General features: G+C 42.4%; 1 protein-coding gene across 1 annotated transcript in view; it reads right to left on the reverse strand.

Annotated features, from left to right (window-relative positions):
* TNKS (tankyrase) overlaps positions 1-23,094 on the reverse strand; it is a 2,150,186-nt gene that overhangs the window by 1,386,713 nt on the left and 740,379 nt on the right. Inside the window, exon 6 of the mRNA XM_044060937.1 lies at positions 14,890-14,984. Within this exon, the coding sequence (XP_043916872.1) occupies positions 14,890-14,984 (95 nt within the window). The remainder of the gene's footprint in view (positions 1-14,889; positions 14,985-23,094) is intronic.

Here is a 23,094-nt window from a genome sequence, read left to right on the forward strand (position 1 = left end):
CCCTTCTGCTTCATCAAGGTCAGTATCAGATGTGATAGACTCCTCCACGGAATCAAGATGCTTCCTCTTGCAGGTCTCTTCTGAGGGACCTCCTCGGTGGGATATTCTGGGGAGGTTTCAGAAGAGAGGGGAGTCCCATGTTGGACATCCTGAGGCCTGGGGTCTCTGCGGTCCTGTGAAGAGGGTATGTGAGCATCCAAAAACACCTGCACAGGACTGGAAAGAAGATCCGAGGAGGATTGTATCTTAGACTTGGAAGTAGTCAGAACTCTCCTCATGACTTCAAAGGCAGTCTGCACCTGCTCTGAAGAACACCCCGGATCAGACAAAATGGTTGTCGAGGCCGAAGAAATCTCCACCTGGTAGAAAGGGTAGGAGATCTTGATTTTGTCAAAAAAGGTGATGGGAGCTGAGAGGGGATCAGTTCCAAAGAAGGCAATCGGCTCAGATACCCGAATTCAGTTGGCAAGGTAGACTTCGGGGGACAGGGCTCCAATTGCTCTGAAGAAGTCTTGGATCCAATTTCAGTTGTCTGCTCTGAGGGTTCAGTTGCATCAGACAGTTTAGTCACTTTTTACTTTGGCTCGGAGGTAGATTTTGGTGCTTTTTTTCTGACTTGTCAGATTTCGAAGTAGACTACGGGGATATAGCTTTAAAAAAGGGAACTTTTAACAACCCTTTCAGGATGAGTTTATTTTTGCACTCCTTCAGCACCCTCTGGTTGAATCCATGGCAAATGGAGCACGACTCTTGCATGTTAAGAGGCCCCAAGCAATATACACACACACACACACACACACACACACACACACACACACACACACACACACACACACACACACACACACACACACACACAGTGTGCAAATCGCTAAGAGGCATCTTTTTTCCACACAGTTTGCACTTTTTGAAGCCAAGAGGCTTCCCTTCCTGCTTTTGAGACAGCTTATCTAAATAAAGGAAGAAGGAAGAGACACGCACACAAACTCTTGAAAACAGTCCTCTAACTTAAACAGACCAGAAATTTTAAGGAAGGAAAGAGAAAACTTTTTTTTTTTTTTGAATAATAGCCCTCTAACTAAAACAGACAAAGAAAAAGGGAAAAGGAGAGAGATGTAAAGGGGGAAATGTCCTCTAACTTACATGGACATTAGTTAGACGTCCTCTAACATAAACGGACACTAACGAAAGAAGCTAAAGGGGACTAACACTCACTCTATACCTTTAAAAACAGGACAGGGTAAGGATATAAAAACAGTTAAGTAGAAAAACTAATCTAAAGTTAAATCTAATAGGAAAGATATTATAAATATCAAGAAACACTTAGCCCAGAGCTTGCTAGAGAACTTCCTTCGCAGAGTGGCAAACTAAATCTGAGGAAGCTAGGGAGCTGCATTATGGGTAAGGAAGGATTCCCAAGAGCTTTGCTGAAGACCTCGAGCTTTTGAAATGGCCAAGACAGATCTGAAGGATCGGATCCAACCAATCAGTGAGAATAAAGGCGAAACTGACAACATCACATCAACAGACACACAGTGCATGCAAGTCAGAATAAGGCATTTTCCTCTGACATTTCCCACACTTTTTTAAAGCCAGCCAGCCCTTTTCCTTTAACCGCAATACTGAAAAGAAAGTGAAGGCAAGAAAAAGAATACTTTTTTTTTTTTATATATATAAAGAGAAAGAAGTGACAAAAGGTGGGGAATACCAACAATGTTAAAAAGGGGAATACACTAAGTGTTAAGGGGGAGAATACTAGCGATAGTATTCAGAGGTACTTTTGTATGGAAAAAGAAAGGAAATTTATAGCAAGAAAAAAAAAACAGTTGATGGTAAGGGGTATAAACTAAGCTGAAAGACAAATAGAGAATAAGTAGAAAGAAGTATTTAAAAGAGAAAAGCAGATCTGAATTCCAATTAATTCACTTATCTGCTCAAGAGCAACTGGTCACTGCATCTAACATGAACAGCGGCAAACAAGATCTGGAGTACTTAGGAATGGTGCATTGTGGGTACGGGAGAAGCTCGAGAGTTTATTTGGTTAGCTATTGTAATGGCCAAGTCGGATCAGAGGGACTGGATATGAACCCATAAGTCGAGGACAGAATGAAAACTGACATCAGATATAGTGTTACTTGACGTCAAGTTTTACCCCTACTGATGTGCAGTGATTAGGGGGTTATAAAGTTTAATTTGCTGCTAGATAATTCTGCCAAATTGAAATCTAAACCAATGCACAAAAGATTAATTACACATTATATGGAAGCAAAACTGTCACTGTAAAACTAACTGGAATGATGCTTGCAGTGGGAAAAAATTGCAAAAGAAATGTGGAAAGTTTTGAAAGAGATACTGTTTTTGCGTGCAAAAAAATAAATAAAATAAATAAATAAAAAAAATGTTTATCAGGCTCTAGGCATACAGCATCAGGAGGATATACTTCATAAGACCAAGACACCTGATTAAGGCAAGAGAAAAAAAATACAAGAAATGGAAAACATGCCTAACTTGAAAACAGAAATGAACAAGCTTGACAAAAATTAAGCATACTGTGAGACATGACCAAATTCATATAAAGATAGTAAACATAATAGGAAAAGTACAGTTGTGTACACTTACCATAAATGTAGATGTTCGAGTGTATTCACTGTTGCAGTCATCACATTTGGGTTATCTGCTTGCAGTAGCCCTCAGTCAGTCTGATTATCAAAGTCTTGGGTCCTGCATCGGTTGCTGTCTCATCTTCCATGACGTCAGGTAGTCAGGGGTATAAAGCATGCAGCCGAAGTCATTACATCAGTTTTTCTTGCCCCAGATGTCAGATGCCCCCCTAATGGGAAGCAATTAACTATATAGACAAGGTTATACCTCCAACAAAAAAGCAAATACACCAAAAAGCTTTGAAGCATAGTAAAAAGGAATAGAGGTATAGCCAAAAGAAGTCAGGGGGCTGGAGGGAGGGTAATCAGGACTGAACAGTAAATACACTCGAACATCTACATTTATGGTAAGTGTACATAACTGTACTATGTTCTTCGTGTTTCACTGTTGCAGTCATCACATTTGGGTAGATTCCCAAAGCTAAGGATGGGAGGAGGAATTTAGATAGCATTAGGACCAGCTAAAAGGCCCTGTAAGACTGCAGTGGCAAAACTAGCTCTGGATTTAGAGAAAATTGGTAAATGGTAATGCTTGGTGAAAGTATGTACAGAACTCCAGATAGCAGCTTCTAGGATGTTCCTGGTAGGGACACCTCTGAGAAAGGCTGTAATAGATGCAGCCCTGGTTGAATGTGGTCTTATCCCCTGTGGGATAGGTTTTCCATGGTGCTTATAGCAGAAATTAATGCAATGGCCTATCCATTTAGAAATGGTTTGCTTTGAAATGACCTTCCCCTCTGCCCCTGCAGCAAATGCCACCAGCAGGTGTTCTGATTTCCTGAGAGGTTTAGTCCTGTCCAAGTCAAATCTAAGTTGTCTGTGCACATCTAAGGAGTGCAGTATCTGTTCCCCTTTGTTCTGTGGATTAGAAAAGAAGGTTGGCAAATGAATGGACTGATTAAGAGCCACACTGGATACTACTTTGGGCATGAAGGAAGGATTGGTCCTGAGGGACACCCTGTCCGCATGAAAGATGATGAAAGGCTCCACTGCCATAAGGGCCTGTAATTCAGACACCCTTCTTGCTGAAGTGAAGGCTAAAAGGAAGGCTGTTTTTCCAAGAAAGGAATTTCAACTCTGCATTTGCAGCTGGCTCAAAAGGAGGTACAGTAAGTTTTTCCCAATACAAAGTTAAGGTCTCAGGCTGGAGTAGGGGCTCTCCTGGGTGGTCTTAAGTTTTTGGCCCTTCTGAGGAACTGCTTGAGCAATGGATGAGAGAAGAGGGGTGGTTCTGTGTTGTAATGAGCTGAAATGGCTGAGGCATTAATTCTGAAGGAGGAAAAAGAAAGGCCCTTGTGAAGCATCTCAAATAAGTATTGAAGAATCTGAGGTAAATTGGGCTCTGTTATGCTCATCCCCTGAGTTTGGTTCCAGGAACAGAATATTTTCCATTTTTCAAAATAAGATTTTCGGCTCATTGCCTCTAGAATGACATCCAACACTTGCTTACTGAGGGATGGTAACAAACAGATCAGGTAATTAGCCAGGCTGCCAGGTTCAAGGTTTGAAGCTGAGGGTGCAGAATCTGGTCATTCTGCTGGGACAGCAGGGTAGGGGTCTGAGGCAGGTGCCATGGTGCCAGCAGTGACGCACTGCACAAGAGGGGGTACACCAGTGTTGGCGTGGCCAGTCGGGTGCAATCAGTATCGTCCTTGGTTTGTCCTGTTTGATCTTTAGTCGTACCTTGGAGAGGAGAGGCAGAGGAGGAAAGACATAAACTGAAAGTTTTATCCAGGTGAAGTACAGGGCATCCACCTTCCAAGCTTGTTTGTGGGGAGTCCTTGTGCAGAATTTGTCTAATTGGTAGTTCTGGGGGGAGGCAAACAAGTCTATCTCTGGGCTCCCCCATTTGTTTATCAACATGTTGAATGTCTTTAGTTCCAGTTTTGAATCGTGTGGGTCCATGAGATTTCTGCTTAGATCATCTGCCAGTGTATTTAGCTTTCCTGGCAGGAACTGAGCCTGTAAGTGCACATGGTAGCTCAAGGCTGTGTTCCACAGAGCCATGGCTAGTCTGCAGAGAGGGTATGAGTGGGTATCCCCGCTTGTTTATGAACCACTGAACTGGACGTTTTGACTCTGCTCTTCAGTTAGTCCCACCCACCCTCCCTGTTTTTGTTTTGGTGTTAATCTTAGTGGCCTTGAAACCGCCCGCCCCTCTTGTAAATTTGTGTTTGGATACTCCTTCTGGGCCCATCTCATTTGCTCACTCAACTGAGTGCACTGAGATCATATTCTGATTTCAGGCACTCCTACTGTGTACAAAGAGAGCATCTGGGAAACAGAAAAAAAAAATTTTTAAGCTTGTTTCCTGCCTTTCCTGTTAAGTGGTATAGACTGTTTGTTGGCTTCTGAGCCCCCAAGCCCTTCTGTGTTGGAGGGAAGCCTTCTAGCTTAGTTTTTTTTTCTTATAACTAGCCAGTTTTCTAGTTTCAGCACTCAAATCTGTTTCTTTGAACTCAGCACTTGTTCAGAACTCATTGTAAGCACTACATAAGCTGCAAATTACTACAGCACTCAACTTTCCTCACTTGTCTAGTGGAAAGCAGTTTTTAGTACTTAAAAAATAAGCACTTATCCAGGCATGTCTAAGTGTCAGCTCCCAGTGATTTCTCCTGTCTACCTAATGAATCTGGGCATCTTGGGGCAATTGCCTCATGCACACAGATAACCCTCTCCTCCTACCACCCAACACTACAACCTGTGAGAGATGCACTTGTACAGCCAAACTGGAAGCAAAGCTCTCTTCACCCAAGACTGGACTAGACAGTCAAGAGGAGAAGGTAAACACTTGCACCACACCACACTCATCACATAGTCCCTCAAAACCTACACCACCAAAACACACACCTACATTCGCGGAGGCTCTCAATAAAAACCTGCCCAAGCATCAGGGACATCCAAAGCATAAACGCAAGCAAACTCCACCCCCACCAACACAACCCAAATGACACATAGCCCACAAACTCAAGTGTGCCACTTAACCACAGCCCATAAGGCATAACAACATATCCAACACTCTAGTCATAGGTGACTCTATAGTCAGGCACACTGATGTTCCACTCACTAGACTAAACAAGGAGAAATTTACTGTCAGCTGCCTGTCAGGTGCCAGGATCCGCCACATAACGCATGCACTCAGGTCACGCCACAATAACTACAAATATGACACTGTAATTTTCCATGTTGGTGTGAATGACCTGAGACGTACCTCCCTGGACTACATGAAAAGAGACATGGAGGAGCTCTCCGATCTTGTATCCCAGGCAGGTATGACCCTAACCCTGAGTAGCATCCTGCCATCACCCAGAATGATACCACAGTACAAGGACAAAATGATTGACTTCAACAATTGGCTAAGCTTCTGGTGTCATTCTAAGGGGATCCAGTATTTGTCTGCCTGGAATGACATGATCGACAGTCAACGATGCTTTGCCAGAGATGGCCTGCACCTGTCGCCCTTAGGATTCCGGATACTGGCTAAGGCTCTTGCCACCCCTATAGTGCCTTTTTTAGGCAAGGTTCAAATGACAAATTCACCACCGTAACAGGTACAAGCAAGCAAAATCTGAGGGTAATGCTACTCGATGCTAAAAGTCTAAACCTCAAAATGCATTCACTCGAGGCACTCCTTAAAATGGAGAACATTCACATCTGTGCAGTGACAGAGACCTGGTTCAAAGCTCCAGAGAGCACCCCTGCATTACCAGGCTTCAATTCATACCACACCTTTCGGCCACCTAACCCAGAAAGAAGCACTAAAGGCGGAGGCGTGTCCATATTCATTAAGGATATCCACACCTCCAGGCTAGTTGCACAGCATAACGCATCCGAGATTATCCAAGTGCAACTAACTCTAGGCAAGACCGCAATCCAAACACTCCTCATTTCTTGATACATTGGAAAGTATTAGGGTACAACCCAACACCCTAATAATGGGCGATTTCAACTACCCCACCATTAACTGGGAAAACTACTCATGTACCAACTCTTTTGCTCAACATTTTCTAGAATTCATAAATTCCAACGCCTTGGATCAACTTATTCACACCCCCACCAGGGGCAGCAATATCCTAGACCTGGTCATTACCAACATGGGAAACCGGTGTTCCACACCAGAGGTCAATTCCTCGTTGGTCAGATCCGACCACAAGCTAATCAGCCTAGACATCCACATCCCACCCCCACCCCAATTAGGGAAACCATCGTAAAAACTTCTCAAAGCCAACTTCACACTTCTTAAGACAGAAGTGGCAAACTTCATGACACCCATGCAGACGGACAATAGAGGTATGACTGCGAATCCTACACAAATGCACTTTATAAGCACTTACACGAGTGCATGGATCATGCTATCCCTAATAGAACCAAGATGTTATCCTCCAAAAAGGAAGCCAATCTGGTGGTCCTCTGCCATAAACAAACTCTACAACAGAAGAAAGAAACTGTTGCAAAAAGAGTAAAATCCCATGACTGGAGGAACTCCCTGGTCAACCTCAGTAAGAAGCTGAGATCCCTCATAAAATCCTCCAAAGCTAGTTACGAAAACAAAATTGCCACTGACTCTAAAGACAACCACAAAGCATTCTATAGCTATGTCAAGAATCTAAATGGGAACACTCAGATCTGCTCTGAGTTACAGCATAATGGCACTAAATATACAGAACCAACTGATATTGCCAACATCCTAGTAGATAGGTTCAGTGCTAACTTTACCCCCTTCTCACCCCCTAGAGGGCCCATCTCTATACCGGAAGAATGCAAAGTTCCTATAATCACGGCTGCACAGGTAAAAAAACACACTCTCCAAAGCCAACAACACAGCATCCATGGGACCTGACAATATCCCAGGCAGCGTTCTACACTAACTACAGAATGAACTGGCACCCAACCTAAGTACCATGTTCAATCATAGCCTCACCTCAGGCTTTGTACCCACTGAATGGCGCACTGCAACAGTTATCCCACTCCACAAAGGGGGTGCCACGATGGACCCCGGGAACTACCGCCCCATTAGCCTGACGAGCCTGGTCTGCAAGGCCATGGAACGTATCATCGAGGAACTCATAAACAAAGACATTGGTAATCTCCAAACTCTGGACCCTATTCAGTTTGGATTTGTAAAAGGCAGATCATGTCTCCTAAACCTGATTGACTTCTTTGAAGCAGTCACCAAAGCCATAGATGAGGGTAAAATGGTTCACACAGCTTATCTAGATCTCGCCAAGGCTTTCGACACCATCCCCCACTCTGGAATTATAGATAAGCTCACTAAACTAGGTATAAATCCCTATGTCACAAGATGGGTTGCCAACTGGCTCACGGACAGAACCCACACTGTGAAAGTAGCGGATTCCAAATCCAACATCAGACCAGTGACAAGTGGAGTACCACAGGGTTCAGTCCTGGGTCCTCTCCTGTTTGGTATTTACTTCTCTGAAGTGCAGGCCAACACAGAAGGTCTTTGGCTAACTAAGTTTGCAGGTGACTGCAAACTAGGAGCCATAATCGAAACTCCTAACGATGTGGACAAACTACAAAAGGGCCTCAATGAGACAGATACCTGGTGTCAAAGCCATGGCCTGAAGCTCAATGCCAAAAAGTGTATTGTCATCCCCTTTGGTAAAAACTCTGTACCCATGAACTACCACATAGCTGGTAGTCTACTTAATGCCGAAAATGTGATAAGAGACCTTGGGACACAGGTGGACAGTAGTCTCTCCTTTGATAATCACATCGCCACAGTGGTCAGGAAATCCTTCTACGTGGCTCATCTCATCACAAAAGAATTCTCATCCAGAAAAAAAGAGGTCATTGTTCCCCTCTACTCATCACTCATTAGACCCATTATAGAGTACAACGCCCCTTTTGGTATGTACCACAGAAGACATCTACAACAACTGGAAAGACCACAGAAATACCTCACAAAGAGGATTACTAGCCTCAAACAGATGCCCTATGCAGACCGTCTCAAAAAACTACAGCTTTACTCCATCGCATATTGCCTACTTAGGGGCGATCTCTGCCTAACATACAAAGCTATGTCAAACCCAGAGCTGTTGGACATGCTCCACTTAAAGAAATCCCAATCCCTCTGAGCTACACGCTCTAGGGACCTTAACCTTGTCACCACAATAAACAAAACATGCTGGAGGGATAGATTCCTGTCCCAGAGACTTCCCATACTCTGGAACAGGCTACCTATCTATGTCAAACAGAGCTCCTCATTAGCACTCTTCAAGAAAAATCTTGATGATTGGATGGGAAATGGGAAATTCACCCCGGGGATCACTTCTGTGGCTCTGCTAGACAGGGGCAAAGGAAAATAATTTTCTTGGGTGGCGAAAGCCAGGGTACATTTTTTGGCTAGGCTTGTATGGGCCCTAGGGCCGATAGCCTAGTACCTACCTATGAACCTATGAACATAACAGTGGTGTTGTCCGTCTTTACCATTAATTGTACTGGAAGAATATGGTCCTTGAAGGCTGTCAGAGCATTCTGTACAGCTAACATTTCTTTTTGAATGATATGCAGGTGCATTTGACTTGGGTTCCATTTGCCGTGAATACACCTCCCTGCCAAGTGAGCCCCCCATACATAGTCTGATGCATCTGTTGTTAGGGTTTGGGCGGCAGGGGGTAGAGTGAATGGCAGTCCCTTGTTTTGGTAGCAGGCCTCTGCCCACCAAAGGAACTCTAAACTGTAGGCAAGGTATGATAGGAATGATTGCTTCTAGATTCTGAGAATGTTGACACCATAGGCTTTTTAGATACCATTGTAGTTTCCTCATATGCAGTCTTGCATATGGAATTAGGAGAATGCAGGAGGCCATGAACCCCAAGGCTTGCAGTATATGTCTTGCAGTTAGCAGGGTCTTTTTGGCCATTAGTTTGAAGTAAGCTGTCAAATGCACTTGTTTCTCTGGCGTGAGGAAACCATCTGGGAAGTTGTGTTCAAGCTTGCTCCCAGGAATACAATTTGTTGGCAGGGTACCAGATGTGACTTCTCTGGGGTACACCATAAATGAAAAGAAGTTAGCACTTTTTGTACAAACGCCAGATGATTCAATAGTATGTCCTGACTTTCTGCTTGAATTAGACAATCATCCAGGTATGGGTATAGTTGAATACTTCTTTGCCTGCAAAATGCAATGACTGGAGCTAGGCACTTTGTGAATACCCTGGGCGCAGTAGATAAGCCAAAGGGCAGTGAAGAGAACTGATAGTGCATGAAGCCTGCTTTGAAGCGTAGGTATCTTCTGCAAGATTCCCTGACTGTGATGTGCAGGTAGGCTTCCTTTAAATCCAGTGTTGCCAACCAGGCATCCTTGCCTAGCATAGGAAGCAAGTGGTGAAGAGTTAGCATCTTGAATTTTGGGATCACCAAAAAAGTGTTTAAGATAGAGAGATCCAGGATAAAATGCCAGGAGTTGTCTTTTCTGGGAACCAGAAAAAGTCTTGAGTAGAAACCTTGACCCTTTCCTCTTCTGGGACAATTTGAAAAGTCCTTACACTTAGAGAGAGAACTTGCTTTTGAGCCTCTGCCCACTGATTTATGGGTAGATCTGGCCAACCGTTTGAGGTTGGTAAAGTGTGGAAGCGGAATCTGTATCCTTGAGAAACTATATTTAAAACCCATTTGTCCTGGGTAATGAGTTCCCAGTTTTTTGCCTGCAGAGCAATCTTTCCCCCTAAAGGAGCAGTCAGTTGAGAAGGGCTTGGAAGTTTTAAAGTTAAGTTATTGAGACAGTTTACCATAAGGGGGGGGGGGTCTTACTACTCCCTGTTTTGGAAGTGGGAGCCCCCCACTGCTTAGTCCTGTTCGTACCTTGGAACTGAAGCTTGAGTTTTTTGCTGGTTCTGGGTTTTGGCCTGAGAAGGCCTGGAAGAGGCAGGAAAGGACTAATTCTTAGTGGGCCAATGCCTACTAAATCTTGGAGGCTGCACTTGCAGGAAATCTTTAACAGTTTGCACAGATTTAGCTTTTTCCTCCATCTTTTTAAGTACTTCTTCTGCTTTGTTGCCAAACAGGCGGTCCTGGTTTAAGTGAGCATCCAGCAATTTAGCTTTAACATGATCTAGCAAAGACTGCTCCTTAAGCCAAGCATGCCTTCTAAGTACAGACCCAGTAACAGCAGCCCTGCAAGATGCCTCTAGTGAATCAAAACCACATTGCAAAGTATGTTTTCCAACTTGCTCAGCAGAATGCATTAAATCCTGTAAATCCTTATTTTCAGCACAATCAGGAATCAACATAATTTTCTGTTTAAGCAATCCAATAATATGCTGCTGATACTTTAACATATGAAACTGGCAATTTAAGGCCCTAATGGCCAAGGCTGCAGAAGTGTATACCTTCTTACCCCCATCTATCCAGCGCCCTGGAATTTCTATCAGAGGGGGAAGGATTTTTGGCAGTAGTAGCCTTTATGTCCTTGGGTCCCTGTGAAATGGTCTCAGGATCCGCAGTAGGATTTTCAAAGAGGAACTTGTGAGAGTCAGGAACCCTGTAATATCTATCTGGTTTTCTGGTAGCAGGAGGTAAGGAGTCCGGGGCCAAGCTAGACTCCGAAAAGGCATCATCAACAATGTCCAGTACAGGGGGGATAGCTAAAGGCCTAAATCCCTAAGCCTCTTTTAAGAATCAGAGTAATCCTGGCTTTCCCAGCGAAAATGCTCCCTAAGACTATGCAAGGTTTCACCAAAAGAGAAATCCTCTGGAGGGGAAGCAGAGGGAACAGAGTTGTCTGCATCAGAATCCTCATAGGTAGATAAGGGTAAATCCTGGTCATCAGAAGAAACAGAAATTTCAGAATCCTGATCAGAAGAATCATAAGAAAATTCGGTCCTAGGTCTCTTAGAGGGGGAAGGCTAGCTTCCGCTGATTAAAGTAATAAGGTCTTCAGCCATTCTTATAATTTGTTTTTTAGGCATAGGGGCCTGACCATGTGGTCTGGGTGTCAGTTTTCTAGGCATGGATCGAGTTTTAGGCCTTGAAGAAGATGGCATCGGTTTAATATGCAAGTCAGTAGGCCTGAATACACCCTCAGAAGCCGGTGCGCCAGCATAGCGGCTCCGGACCCATCCAAGGTAGAGACATCCGCAGGTTTCACAGTTGAAGCATCTCGCAGCATACTGGACTCCAAATGGGTCTCAGCAGAGGCCTGCGAATCTGAAGTAGCAGGTATCAGGGGCTGCGAAAGTGTCTCACTGAGTACTGGCGAACTGGCAACTAGCTTAGGAGAAGCGTCGTCGGCAGCTTTGGACCTAGGCGGCCTGTCTCTGTCTTTATCTTTGTGTTTTTTCAGAATGTCAGTAGTCAGGTGGCTTACCAAAGCCATATCTGGATAACTGAACCGAGTACCAAAATATTTAGAAGCGTAAATATACCAACGACGAATAGTTCGTTGTTTAAATAAGGCACAAAACCGACAGTGAGGTATGCCGTGATCAGGGCCTAGGCAAGGAATACAATACAAATGAAAAACTTTGAGGTATTTGCTTTCCACAAGAAATATAACTATTGACTTTTACTGACATTGGTTTAGAGCAAGAAAAAGTTTCCCCAATGAGGTACTTAGCTTTAGTTGAAGATTCGGTTCTGAAACTCGAAAACGAAAATTTCAGGAGTCGGCCAACCGGCACTTGCGAACTACTTCTGCTTCGGGCACCGCACGGCAAGAAAGACTGATGTAATGTCATCGGCTGCATGCATTATACCCCTGACTACCTGACGTCATGGAAGATAAGACAGCAGCCGACGCAGGACTCAAGACTTTGATAATCAGGCCGACTGAGGGCTACTGCAAGCAGATAACCCAAATGTGATGACTGCAACAGTGAAACACGAAGAACATCCATTTTATAAATACATAAGATGTGGAAAGAATAAAGATATATAAAATTGATAAACTGTGTGTAGACTCTAAAATTTATTCTCAGTCACAACAGATTATAGATTTATTTACATCTTATGCAAAATAGCTTGGCTCCACAAAGGGGATGATAAGATGTCATAGTAACATCCAGGTAACCTCAGATACTGAAATCAAATTACATTATACTGAAAAAGAACTGTGAAAACTGGATCCAAACAAAGCACAGGGAGGAGACAGAATTAGTAATAATGACCTGAGAAAAGTTCAGCAAGAACTTACAGTACCATTAAATCTATTACTTATTAGGTTGCATAAATATTTGGAGAATCCTCAAGATTGGAGGCATGCACTTGTTAAACCTGTCTTTAAGGAAAAGGAGAGTAGGACAAAACCAGAGTCATACAGACCCTTAAGTCTACTTTTACGTTGTTGAAAAACAATGGAGAAGGTAATATTGTATAAGTTACTGTCAGAATTGAAAAGGTTGCGACTTGAAACCATATATAAGCATGCATACATTAAAAACAGATCTATTGCCATCTGTAACATGATGTTCTATAAAAACAGAGCAAGAGCTGTGAATGAAAAATTGAGGTGTGATGTCATTTATATAGATCTTGCTTCAACATTTGACAGGGTCATACACAAAACACTGACAAATAAGTTAGAGTGACTACTTATTGATGTACTCTTGATAAGATGGACAGCTGCATGGCTTACAAACAGGATATGGCATGTATCATACAGCAGTTAGACAGCTGAATTCTTGGCTACAGTCAGAGTGCCCCCACATGGCTCAGTCCTAGGCCCATACTTGTTTAGACTGTAACTTTCAGACCTTTTTTATCTAGTGTTCTACAGTCTGTATGCAACTTGGCTTTTAATTGGGTAAACTGATTACACATTACAGACAGGACATCTCTGTAAAAGAACTTGACTAAGTTGACCATTTGGGCACAGGAGAATAACAAGCTGATAAATACACCAACAATTAAAATAAGATATTTGGGAGGCAAATTTAAAGGTGAATATTTAATACAGCACACACTGACTGAAACTGTAGGACCTGGCTGGGTATATGGATAGATCCAGTTCTGAGTTTTTCTAATCACATCAACCAACTGGTTAATGATAATAGACTACATATGTTGGATAAAAAGATTTATAAAGTCTAGGAAATCAGAAATAATGAAGTTGTTGTTTGTTAATTGCAATAAACCCAAACATGATATGGAGCAATAATATGGAAACCTTATAAAAATCAAGCATGAGTAAACCAGAAAGAGTACAGCAGAAATATACTAAGGACATCCATGGATGTGAAAATTTTAATTATTATGAAAGGCTAAAATATCTGAACTTGTACAGGATCTCATGTAGATATTTAAGAGAAAATCTTATTCAGGTATATAGGGCATTAAGAGACAACTGCCTCTGGGAATGTTTGGAATTATCAAAAAAAGCAGTAGAGAATCATTAGACAACTTACGTAAAAGATTCTCGAGAAGTGTACTCATTGGTTCTCTGAGACAGCAGCTGATGCATGGAACAGACTGCCAAATTACATTAAAGCAAGTACTAGTCTAGATATTTTAAGAGTCTGGACACTTAATACGGGAATAACCATTTTGGTACATTGGCAGGACAGAAGGGCATGTCTGTGCTTGAAATATTTGCATGTATGTATGTATGACATAGTAAGCATTTGCTGAGTTTAATTCTGGTGGCTGTCAAAAAAGCAATTACTACAAAATGAAAATCAAAGTCTAAACCAACTGTACTAAAAGTAGTGAATATAGTAAAAGATAAAAAGAAGTGATAGTGGGATCATTAGAAAAGGGTAGGAGCAAATTACAAAGAAAAAATGGGAGTTGCGGGACAAATACATGCAAAATACTGTTTTGGAGGAGGAATGAGGTTTAAGGGAAAGTAGGAATTGAATGAGCTATGTAATTGTTTGACTGACAATGACTACAAATAAGTAATGTATAATGTCTGCAACTAAAATATGTCAATATAATTTTTTAATTTATATAAATGTATGACTGCCTATGTCATAAGTGATTATTCAATAAAGATGTTTTTTTGGGGGTTTTTTGTTAAAAAAAAGGTTATGTTATCTTCTAGTGCAACAACAATCCCTAGAAAATACACAAATGGTATGAGTTACTTGTTAAAAAAGACACTGCCCAGCAGGTGAATTACTAGCAATCTATCAAGATAAGTACTGGTAAATCACTTAGAGAGCAAAAATCAAATGAAAACTTTAAGGTCAATTCCCAAAGGGTACAGACTATACATGAATATATACATTTTCTCACTCTTGCATGCATATATCAGTATTGTACATACCCTTTATCCTTGGCATGCACATCCGCATCATGTTGAAGAAGAAGTTGTACTATTCGAACTCTGTTATACCCAGCTGCCAGATGAAGTGGAGTTGACTGTAAAGGTAGTAAAAAAAAAAAATTCTGAAATGTTAGAAGTACATCACTTTAACTTATAATTCTTTTAACAGGGTAAGTTTCCTAGACCATAGGCCCCTTTCCAATACTATCTCAGCCACATGTGTAAGACTAAATACAACACAGACTATTTAGAATACCAAATCAGCCGCTATGTTTTTAGGAGGTGGGAAGAAAACAGTATCGGGAAAAACAAACAAGGGAACTCCACAAAATTAATGACTGAAAGTGAAGACTGAAATGCAGACCCCAGAGCTTATCACTGAACCACTGTGATGTTCAGCGTGCAGTGATACATTCTTCTTAATCACTTCAGAATCCTTCTCCAAAAAATGTTCTGTTAGGGGGCAAGTGATGTTAGACTTGCATATGTCTCACTTTGCAACTTAATATAACAGTTTATGATTGTTAAACTTGCTGAGTTGATATGTTTAATGATCCTGTTCAAAAAGTGAATTTTTAGATAATGATCAGTCACATGATAATAAACTGAAAACATCAGAAACAAATGCACAACAGAACACTAACAGTTATCTAAAAGAACATCACTGTAAACACAGTACCATGCTATTTGCAATTTAATAAGCTTACAGAACATTTAAAATCTGTTGACTGAACACTGTATCTCACCTAGCCACCTTTAAATGTTAATCCACTTTATGATAAATAAAGTTGATCAGAACAGCAGTAATGTTTCTCCAAAATACAGAAGAGGCTTACTTACCCAGTACTTACCCAGAATACAAATAAAGGTGGCATTTTGCCAGTACTGGTTATGAAATAAAGTGCAGTTGTACAAGTAACCTCATCACAACAGTAGATGTTCAAATAATCACCACTGCAGTAGCCTTAGCTATATGATGGGTTATATCCTGCCAAGGATATAACAGTCGGCCAGCTTCCAAAGCTTCAGGGCACTTTCCACGTGCACAAAACTGTTAGGCAGCTTGAGCTGCACTCCCTAAAAAAACACAGTACAGAACACTAAGCCCTTAGAGCTTTTATGCCAAGTGTGAGAGGAAGGTTGAGCCCTGAAAGGACACAGCTAACAATAAAAAATTAACACATACATATATGTGTATATATACATACATCCTAGCATATTTAAAAAAAAATAAAAAAGAGGAGGAAGGTGGAGGGATGGACGGAGTGAGTACTGTGGCAGTGATCATTTGAATATCTAATGTTATGGTATATTTACACAACTGTACTATGTTCATCATATTGATCACTGCTACAGAAGCTTTAACTATATGGGTAGATTACCTTAGTTTACAACATTTGGGAGGTAGAAGGGAAGGGTTCAGGAGGCCCCAAGGGAGTGGTCCTAGCAAAGCTTAACCTAGACCTAGAGAAGGAATAAAAGCTTGTACTGCTTTACAAAAGTATAGCGAGAGCCAAGTTGTTGCTCCTAGAGAATTATTTCTAGAATCTAACCCTTTCCAAAAGTCATAAATGAAGGCATGGCCTTGATAGAGTGAACCTTGACCCTATCTGGAATAGTTTTGTTGTGGTGAGAACGGCAAAAGGTAATACCCCGGGACAACCATTTAGAAACAGTCTGTTCTGATACAGGTTGTCCTTTTTTCTAACCATCACAAGAAGTGAAAAACTATGATCATGGTGGTGCAGCGGTTAGCATTGTCACCTCACAGCAAGAGGTTCTCCCGTTCAATTCCCGGCTGGAGTGCCTTCTGTGTGGAGTCTGCATGTCCTCCCCGTGGTTGAGTGACATTAAAGACATGCAGGTAGGTGCATGCGTGAATGGGTCTGCCTACTTTGAAGGTTGGAAGTCGGGCTGGCAACTCGGCACCGTAAAAATCCACTGCCAATCAATGGAGGACCAGAGTTCCACTGTGGCAACCCCTAACCGGGAAAAGCCGAAAGACATTACTTTTTTTTTACAAGAAGTGAAAAACTGATCTAAAGATCTGAAAGAGTCTGTTCTACTTTAAGCATAGAAGGAGAATTAGTTCTCAAAGAAACCCTGTCTCTGTGGAAAATGAGATAGGTTTGACTCACCATAAGAGCCAGAAACTCAGATGCTCTTCTTGCACAAGTCAGAACAATCAGTAAAACAGTTTCCCGTGTTAAGAACCTCAAGACAGCCTGATGACCTGGTCCAAATATCACAAGTGTTAACTTCTCTAACACGTAATTATGATCGCTAAGAGCAGCCACCACTTTTCTTGGAGGCCTCTCATGCAAACACCTTTCAAAAACAATTTCACATGAGAATGCATTGAAAGAAGATCATCCATTGACAGACATGCTGAAATAGCCGATAAATGAAACTTGGTGGAGAAATAAGAAAGGACAAAGGATAGTAAAACACACAAATATTGTAAAACCAGAGAAACACTAGTCCTAAATGGGTGTTGGTTATGTCAGTAGCACCAACTAAAAAAACTTTTATTAAAAATATTATTTTCTAGTAGCAGCCTTTCTTGCCTCCATTAGTACCTGCTGGATATTCTCAGTAAACAGGTATATAAAGGGAATGAAGACGTGATCATCCAGGCAGGCAGGCAGTTAATTGAGGTTGTGGTGTATCAAAACACCCCTGTTCTTGTGCGAGTAAAACTATTCTGTGAGGAGGCTTGCGCTAATTGCCCCTGGCCATTTCTAAAAGAAGGGAGAACCACTGATGCCTGGGCCACAAGGAAGTCACCCAATGATCTTGGATTTCTTCTGAACCTTCAGATGTACCCTGGATATCACTAAAAAGGGTGGAAAAACATACCACACATTTCTGCCCAAGGAAAGGAAAAGGCATCTATCTTCCAGGCCTTCTAGCATGAAGTCTTGGAACATAATTTTGTGTGCTAATTGTTTAGAGAAGAGGCAAAGAGGTCTAACTTGAGGAACTTTCCACAGACAGATGAAATCTTGGAAGACCCCCTCCCATCTAACCTTCATTTATGAGGGTCTGCTTTTGCTCTGATCAGCTTGTCTGCCACACAGTTTTGATCTGATGGGAAGTAGGTTATAAGATGCTTGTAGACTGAGATTTTGCTGTAAAGCTATATCCCAAGCTAACATGGCCAAACTATAAAGCTGGTAAGACCTGGTTCCCCCTTACTTGTTGTTGTATCACATGACTGTGGTATTGTCTATAACAACTTGAAGAGACCCAGTAGATAAAGGTGACTCAGAGAATTGAGTGCCTCAATTAGAGCAAGTATCTCTTTTATATTTATGTGCTTGTTATTGTCCTATTATCAATAATGAAACTGCTACCCAAGCAAAGTCTAAGGAGTGTGTAGCGACGGACTTCTTTGGAGCATGGGGGTGGTGAGGGGGATATTTGCGGTCTCCACTAAATGATTTCCCCAGATTTGAGGATATTTGCTGTCTCCAACAAATGATTTCCCTTCTGACAAACCCCAAATAAAGTGTGTTGGTGCAGAGACTAGAGAGACTTCAGATACCATTCCATATTTCTCATAAGGGGTTGTGCCAGGATTATCATGAGACCCAAAGTTCTGAGGTACTCCCTTCCAGAGACCAAAGTCTGAGTGGAAAACCCTAGAAACAGATCTAAATACAAATCTCCCTTTTAATGTGGAAGAAAAGCTCTTTGAACTGAGGTGTCTAGTAGACACCCCAGGAACATAATCCAGTGTGATGAAGTAAAAAAAAAAATAAATAAAAAAAATTTTGAATGTTCTCTTGGAATCCAAGCTTCAGTAGCAGATCTCTCACCCAATTTGTGAGATTCCTGACACCTTAAAAGAGACTCTGCAAAGATAAGTAAGTAGTCAAAATACGGGAAAATGTGGATACCCTATAGCCAGCAGTGAGTTGTAACTGGAGCTAGGCACTTTGTGAACACTCTTACTGCAGTGGATAGTCCAAAAGGTAAGGCAGAGAACTGAAAATATGATCCAGAAAAACAACCTTAAGGTAAGCCTGGAGTCTGGATGAACAGGGATATGACGATAAGCACCTTTTAAATATAGTGTTACCACAAAACTTAAATGAGGAAGAAGAGGTAAACAGGCTGTGAAGTGACAGTATTTTGAACTTGTGAACTATCACAAATTGGTTTAGGAAAGAAAGATCCAGAACTGATCTCGTAAGTATTTTCTTTCTTTGGCACCAAAAACAACCTTGAATAAAAATCTTTCCCACACTGGGAAGGAGGATATGGTTGTATTACAGCTGAACACAGCATACGTTGAAGGAAGGGAAAGATAAGAGAAGTCCGACTTGGTGGAAGAAGGATTACCTCCTGTAAAGGAAGGATTTCCTACCACTGCAATCTGTAAATTTGATGAACAATCTTCGGAGGAGCTTCCCTTATTCTTTACTGCCAGTCTGGGCATATTACTAGTGAATTCTCAACAGAAATGAGTATGCTGAATTAGCAAAAACGCTAACAAATTAAAATGTCAATACCTTAATCTGAATGACTATTTAGTTTTAACTGTATAGAGATCTACATCTCAAAGGAAAGACACTGCAGCAGCAGACTTTTAAGAAATAAGTATTTAATAAGTTATCACATCACAAGGGTATTCTTTCTTTCCATGGTGCCTCTCATGTATGATTTTTTTAAGCATTATTTACAATGTAGACTAGCACAAGGTCCTGCAACAGACAGCAGCCTCACTGCATTCATAGGTAGGTACTAGGCTATCTGCCCGAGGGCATTTATAAACCTAGCCATAGTGTGTCGGCTTTCGCCGCCCCATTGATTAACTGATCCTCTGTCAAGCAGAGCCAATGAAGTGATCCCAGGGGTGTATTTTCTGTTACCCATCCATTCGTCAAGATTTCTCTTGAAGAGTGTAAGTGAGGGGCTCTGCCTGATGTAATTTGGAATTTTGTTCCAAAGCATGGGGAGTCTCTGTGACAGGAATCTTTCCCTCCAGCATGTTCTATTTATTGTTGTGGCGAGGTTTAGCTCACTAGAGTGCGTGGCTCGTAGTGACTTGGATTTCTTTAGGTGGAGCATGTCCATCAATTCTGAGTTGGACATGGCTTTGTAAGTCAGGCAGAGATCACCTCTGAGTAAGCGATATGCCACTGAGTACAGCCGGAGCTTTTTCAGTCGGGCTGCATAGGACATATGTTTGAGGCCAGTAATCCTCTTGGTGAGGTACTTTTGTGGTCTTTCCAGCTGTTGGAAGTGTCTTGTGAGGTGCATCCCAAATGGGGCATTGTACTCTTTGATGGGTCTAATGAGTGACGAGTAGAGGGGCACTATAACCTCTTTATTTCTAGATGCAAACCCTTTAATAATTAGATGGGCCACATAGAAGGATTTCCTAACTACTTTGGCAATATGATTGCCAAACGAGAGATTACTATCTACCTGGGTCCCCAGATGTCTTATTACCTTCTTCTGTATTAAGGGGGCTGCCACCTATGTGGTAATTCGTGGGTGTTTTGTTTTGCCCAAACGGGAAGAATGCATTTTTTGGCATTTAGCTTGAGGCCATGACTTTGACATCAGGTGTCCGTCTCAGTAAGGCCCTTTTGGAGGATGTCCGTGTCAGCCGTTGATTCAATTATGGATCCCAGTTCGCAGTCATCAGCGAATTTGGTTAGCCATAGTCCTCCTGTGTTTGCCTGCACTTCTGAGAAGTATATGCCGAACAGTAGGGGTCCCAGGACCGAGCCTTGCAGGACACCACTTGTGATTGGTTTAGAGTCGGACCTGGAGCCCGCTACTCTTACCGTGTGAGTTCTGTCTGTAAGCCAGTTGGCAACCCAACTCGTGACGTAGGGGTTTATGTTCAGGCTGGTGAGTTTTTCTGTAATACCCGAGTGGGGAATGGTGTCGAAAGCCCTGGCGAGGTCAAGGTAGGCTGTGTGAACCACCTTTCCCTCATCTATGGCCTTGGTGACTGTCTCGAAGAAGTCAACCAGGTTTAGTAGGCATGATCTGCCCTTAACAAAGCCGAAGTGGGTCGGGTTAAGTGTTTGGAGGTTCCCAATGTCTTTGTTAATGAGTTCCATGATGATGCGCTCCATAGCCTTGCAGAACAGGCTAGTCAGGCTTATGGGGCGATAGCTTCCAGGGTCAGCTGTGGCCCCTCCTTTGTGGAGAGGAATAACCATTGCTGTGCACCATTCTATGGGCACGTAGCCTGTGGAGAGGCTGAGGTTGAACAGCGTGTTTAGGAGGGGGGTTAGCCTGGTCCCATTGACGCTGTGTTTTTGGCTTTTGAAAGGGCTGTTTTCACCTGTGCATCTGTGATTTTTTGGGACACTACACTTTTCCAGTATTGATGTGGACCCTTTTGGAGGTGAGAGGGGGGTGAAGTTTGCACTGAATCTATCTGCCAGGATGTTGGCAGTATCAGTAGGTTCAGTATATTTTGTGCTATTTTGCACTAGTTCAGTGCATATCTGCGGGTTGCCACTTAGATTCTTAACATAGCTAAAGAAGGCTTTGTGGTTATCTTTTGAATCCTTGGCTATTTTCCTTTCGAAGTTAGCCTTGGATAATTTCATGTGGGGCCTTAGTTTCTTACTGATACTGATCAGGGATGTCTTTCTTTCTTGGGATTTGCTTTTTTTCTGAACTAGTTTCCTCCTACTATTGTATAGCCTTTTATTGCAGAGGTCCACCAAACTGGTTTGCTTCTCTTAGAGGAGTGAGTCTTGGTTTTGCTAGGGGATGGCACGATCCATGCATCCTTGTAGGTGCTCATAGAGTGCATTTGTAAAGGTTTCTGCATCTTGGGCAGCATTATCCTTTAGCGTGGGGGCTGTGAAACTTACCACCTCTGTCTTAAGTAAGGTGAAGTTTGCTTTAGAAAAGTTTTTTTACTGCGGTTTCCTTAGTTGGGGGTGGTGGTGGGGTGTGGACATCCAGAGTGATTAGTTTATGGTCTGATCTAACCAGTGACGGGTTGACATCCGGTGTGAAAGTATCGCCAATACTGGTGATGACCAGGTCCAATATGTTTTCACCTCTGGTAGGGGAGTTTACCAGCTGATCCAGGGCATTTGAGTTGATGAATTCTAGGAAGCGCTGGGCCTGGGAATTTGTACTCTAGTAGTTTTCCCAGTGAATGGTAGGGTAATTGAAATCACCCAATATCAGGGTTTTCGGTAGGACCTTCATGTTTTCCAGCGTCTCCAGATAGGTGGAGTGGTGGCCCTGGGTCATGGAGGGTGATCTGTAGCAGGCCACAATTTGCATTGCAGATTTTCCCAATGTTAGTTGCACATGGATGATCTCAGAGGTATCATGCTGCGCCACTAACCTGGAGGTGTAGGTATCCTTAATGAATATGGATACACCCTCTCCTTTTGTGTTTCGGTCCATGTTCTGTGGCCGAAACGTGTGGTATGAGTTGTAGCCCTGTAGTGCTGGGGTGCTCTCTGGAGCCTTGAACCAGGTTTCAGTTACTGCACAGATGTCAGCGTTCTCCATACTGAGGAGTGCTTCGAGCGCGTGCATTTTGAGATTTAAACTCCTGGCATTGAGTAGTATAATCCTCAGTTTTTTGTTAATTGTGCTGTTTACGGAGGTGGGTTTGACTTTTGAGCCTTGCCTAAAAAAGGCACTATGGGGGCAGCAAGAGCTTTGGCCAGTATTCGAAAGCCTAGGGGTGACAGGTGCAAGCCGTCTCTTGCGAAGCAATGCGGCTCGTCGAGCATGTTGTCCCAGGTTGACAGACACTGGATCCCCTTTGAATTACACCAGAAGATTAGCCAATTGTTGAAATTGATCATTTTTTTCTTTATACTGAGGTATCATTCTTGGCGAGGGCAGGATGATACTCAGAGTCAGGGTCATACCAGCCTGGGCTACATGATCAGAGAGCTCTTCCATGTCTCTTTTCATGAAGTTCAGGGAGGCACGTCTCAGGTCATTCACACCAACATGAACAATGACAGAGTCATATTTGTACTTGTTCTGGAGTAACCTGAGTGCTTGTGTTATGTGGCGGATTCTGGCTCCCGACAGGCAGCTAATAGTAACCTTCTGCTTGTCCAGCCTAGCGAGTGGGACGTCAGTGTGCCTGACTATAGAGTCACCTATTACTAGTGTGTTAGGTATGTTATTTCACCTTAAGGACTGTGATTGTGTGGCCACTGATTTTGTGTTTTATGTGTTGTCTGGTTT

This window comes from Protopterus annectens, chromosome 2.part0, assembly GCF_019279795.1.
Source record: "Protopterus annectens isolate FY-2018-M chromosome 2.part0, PAN1.0, whole genome shotgun sequence".
Classification (NCBI taxonomy): Eukaryota; Metazoa; Chordata; order Ceratodontiformes; family Protopteridae; genus Protopterus; species Protopterus annectens.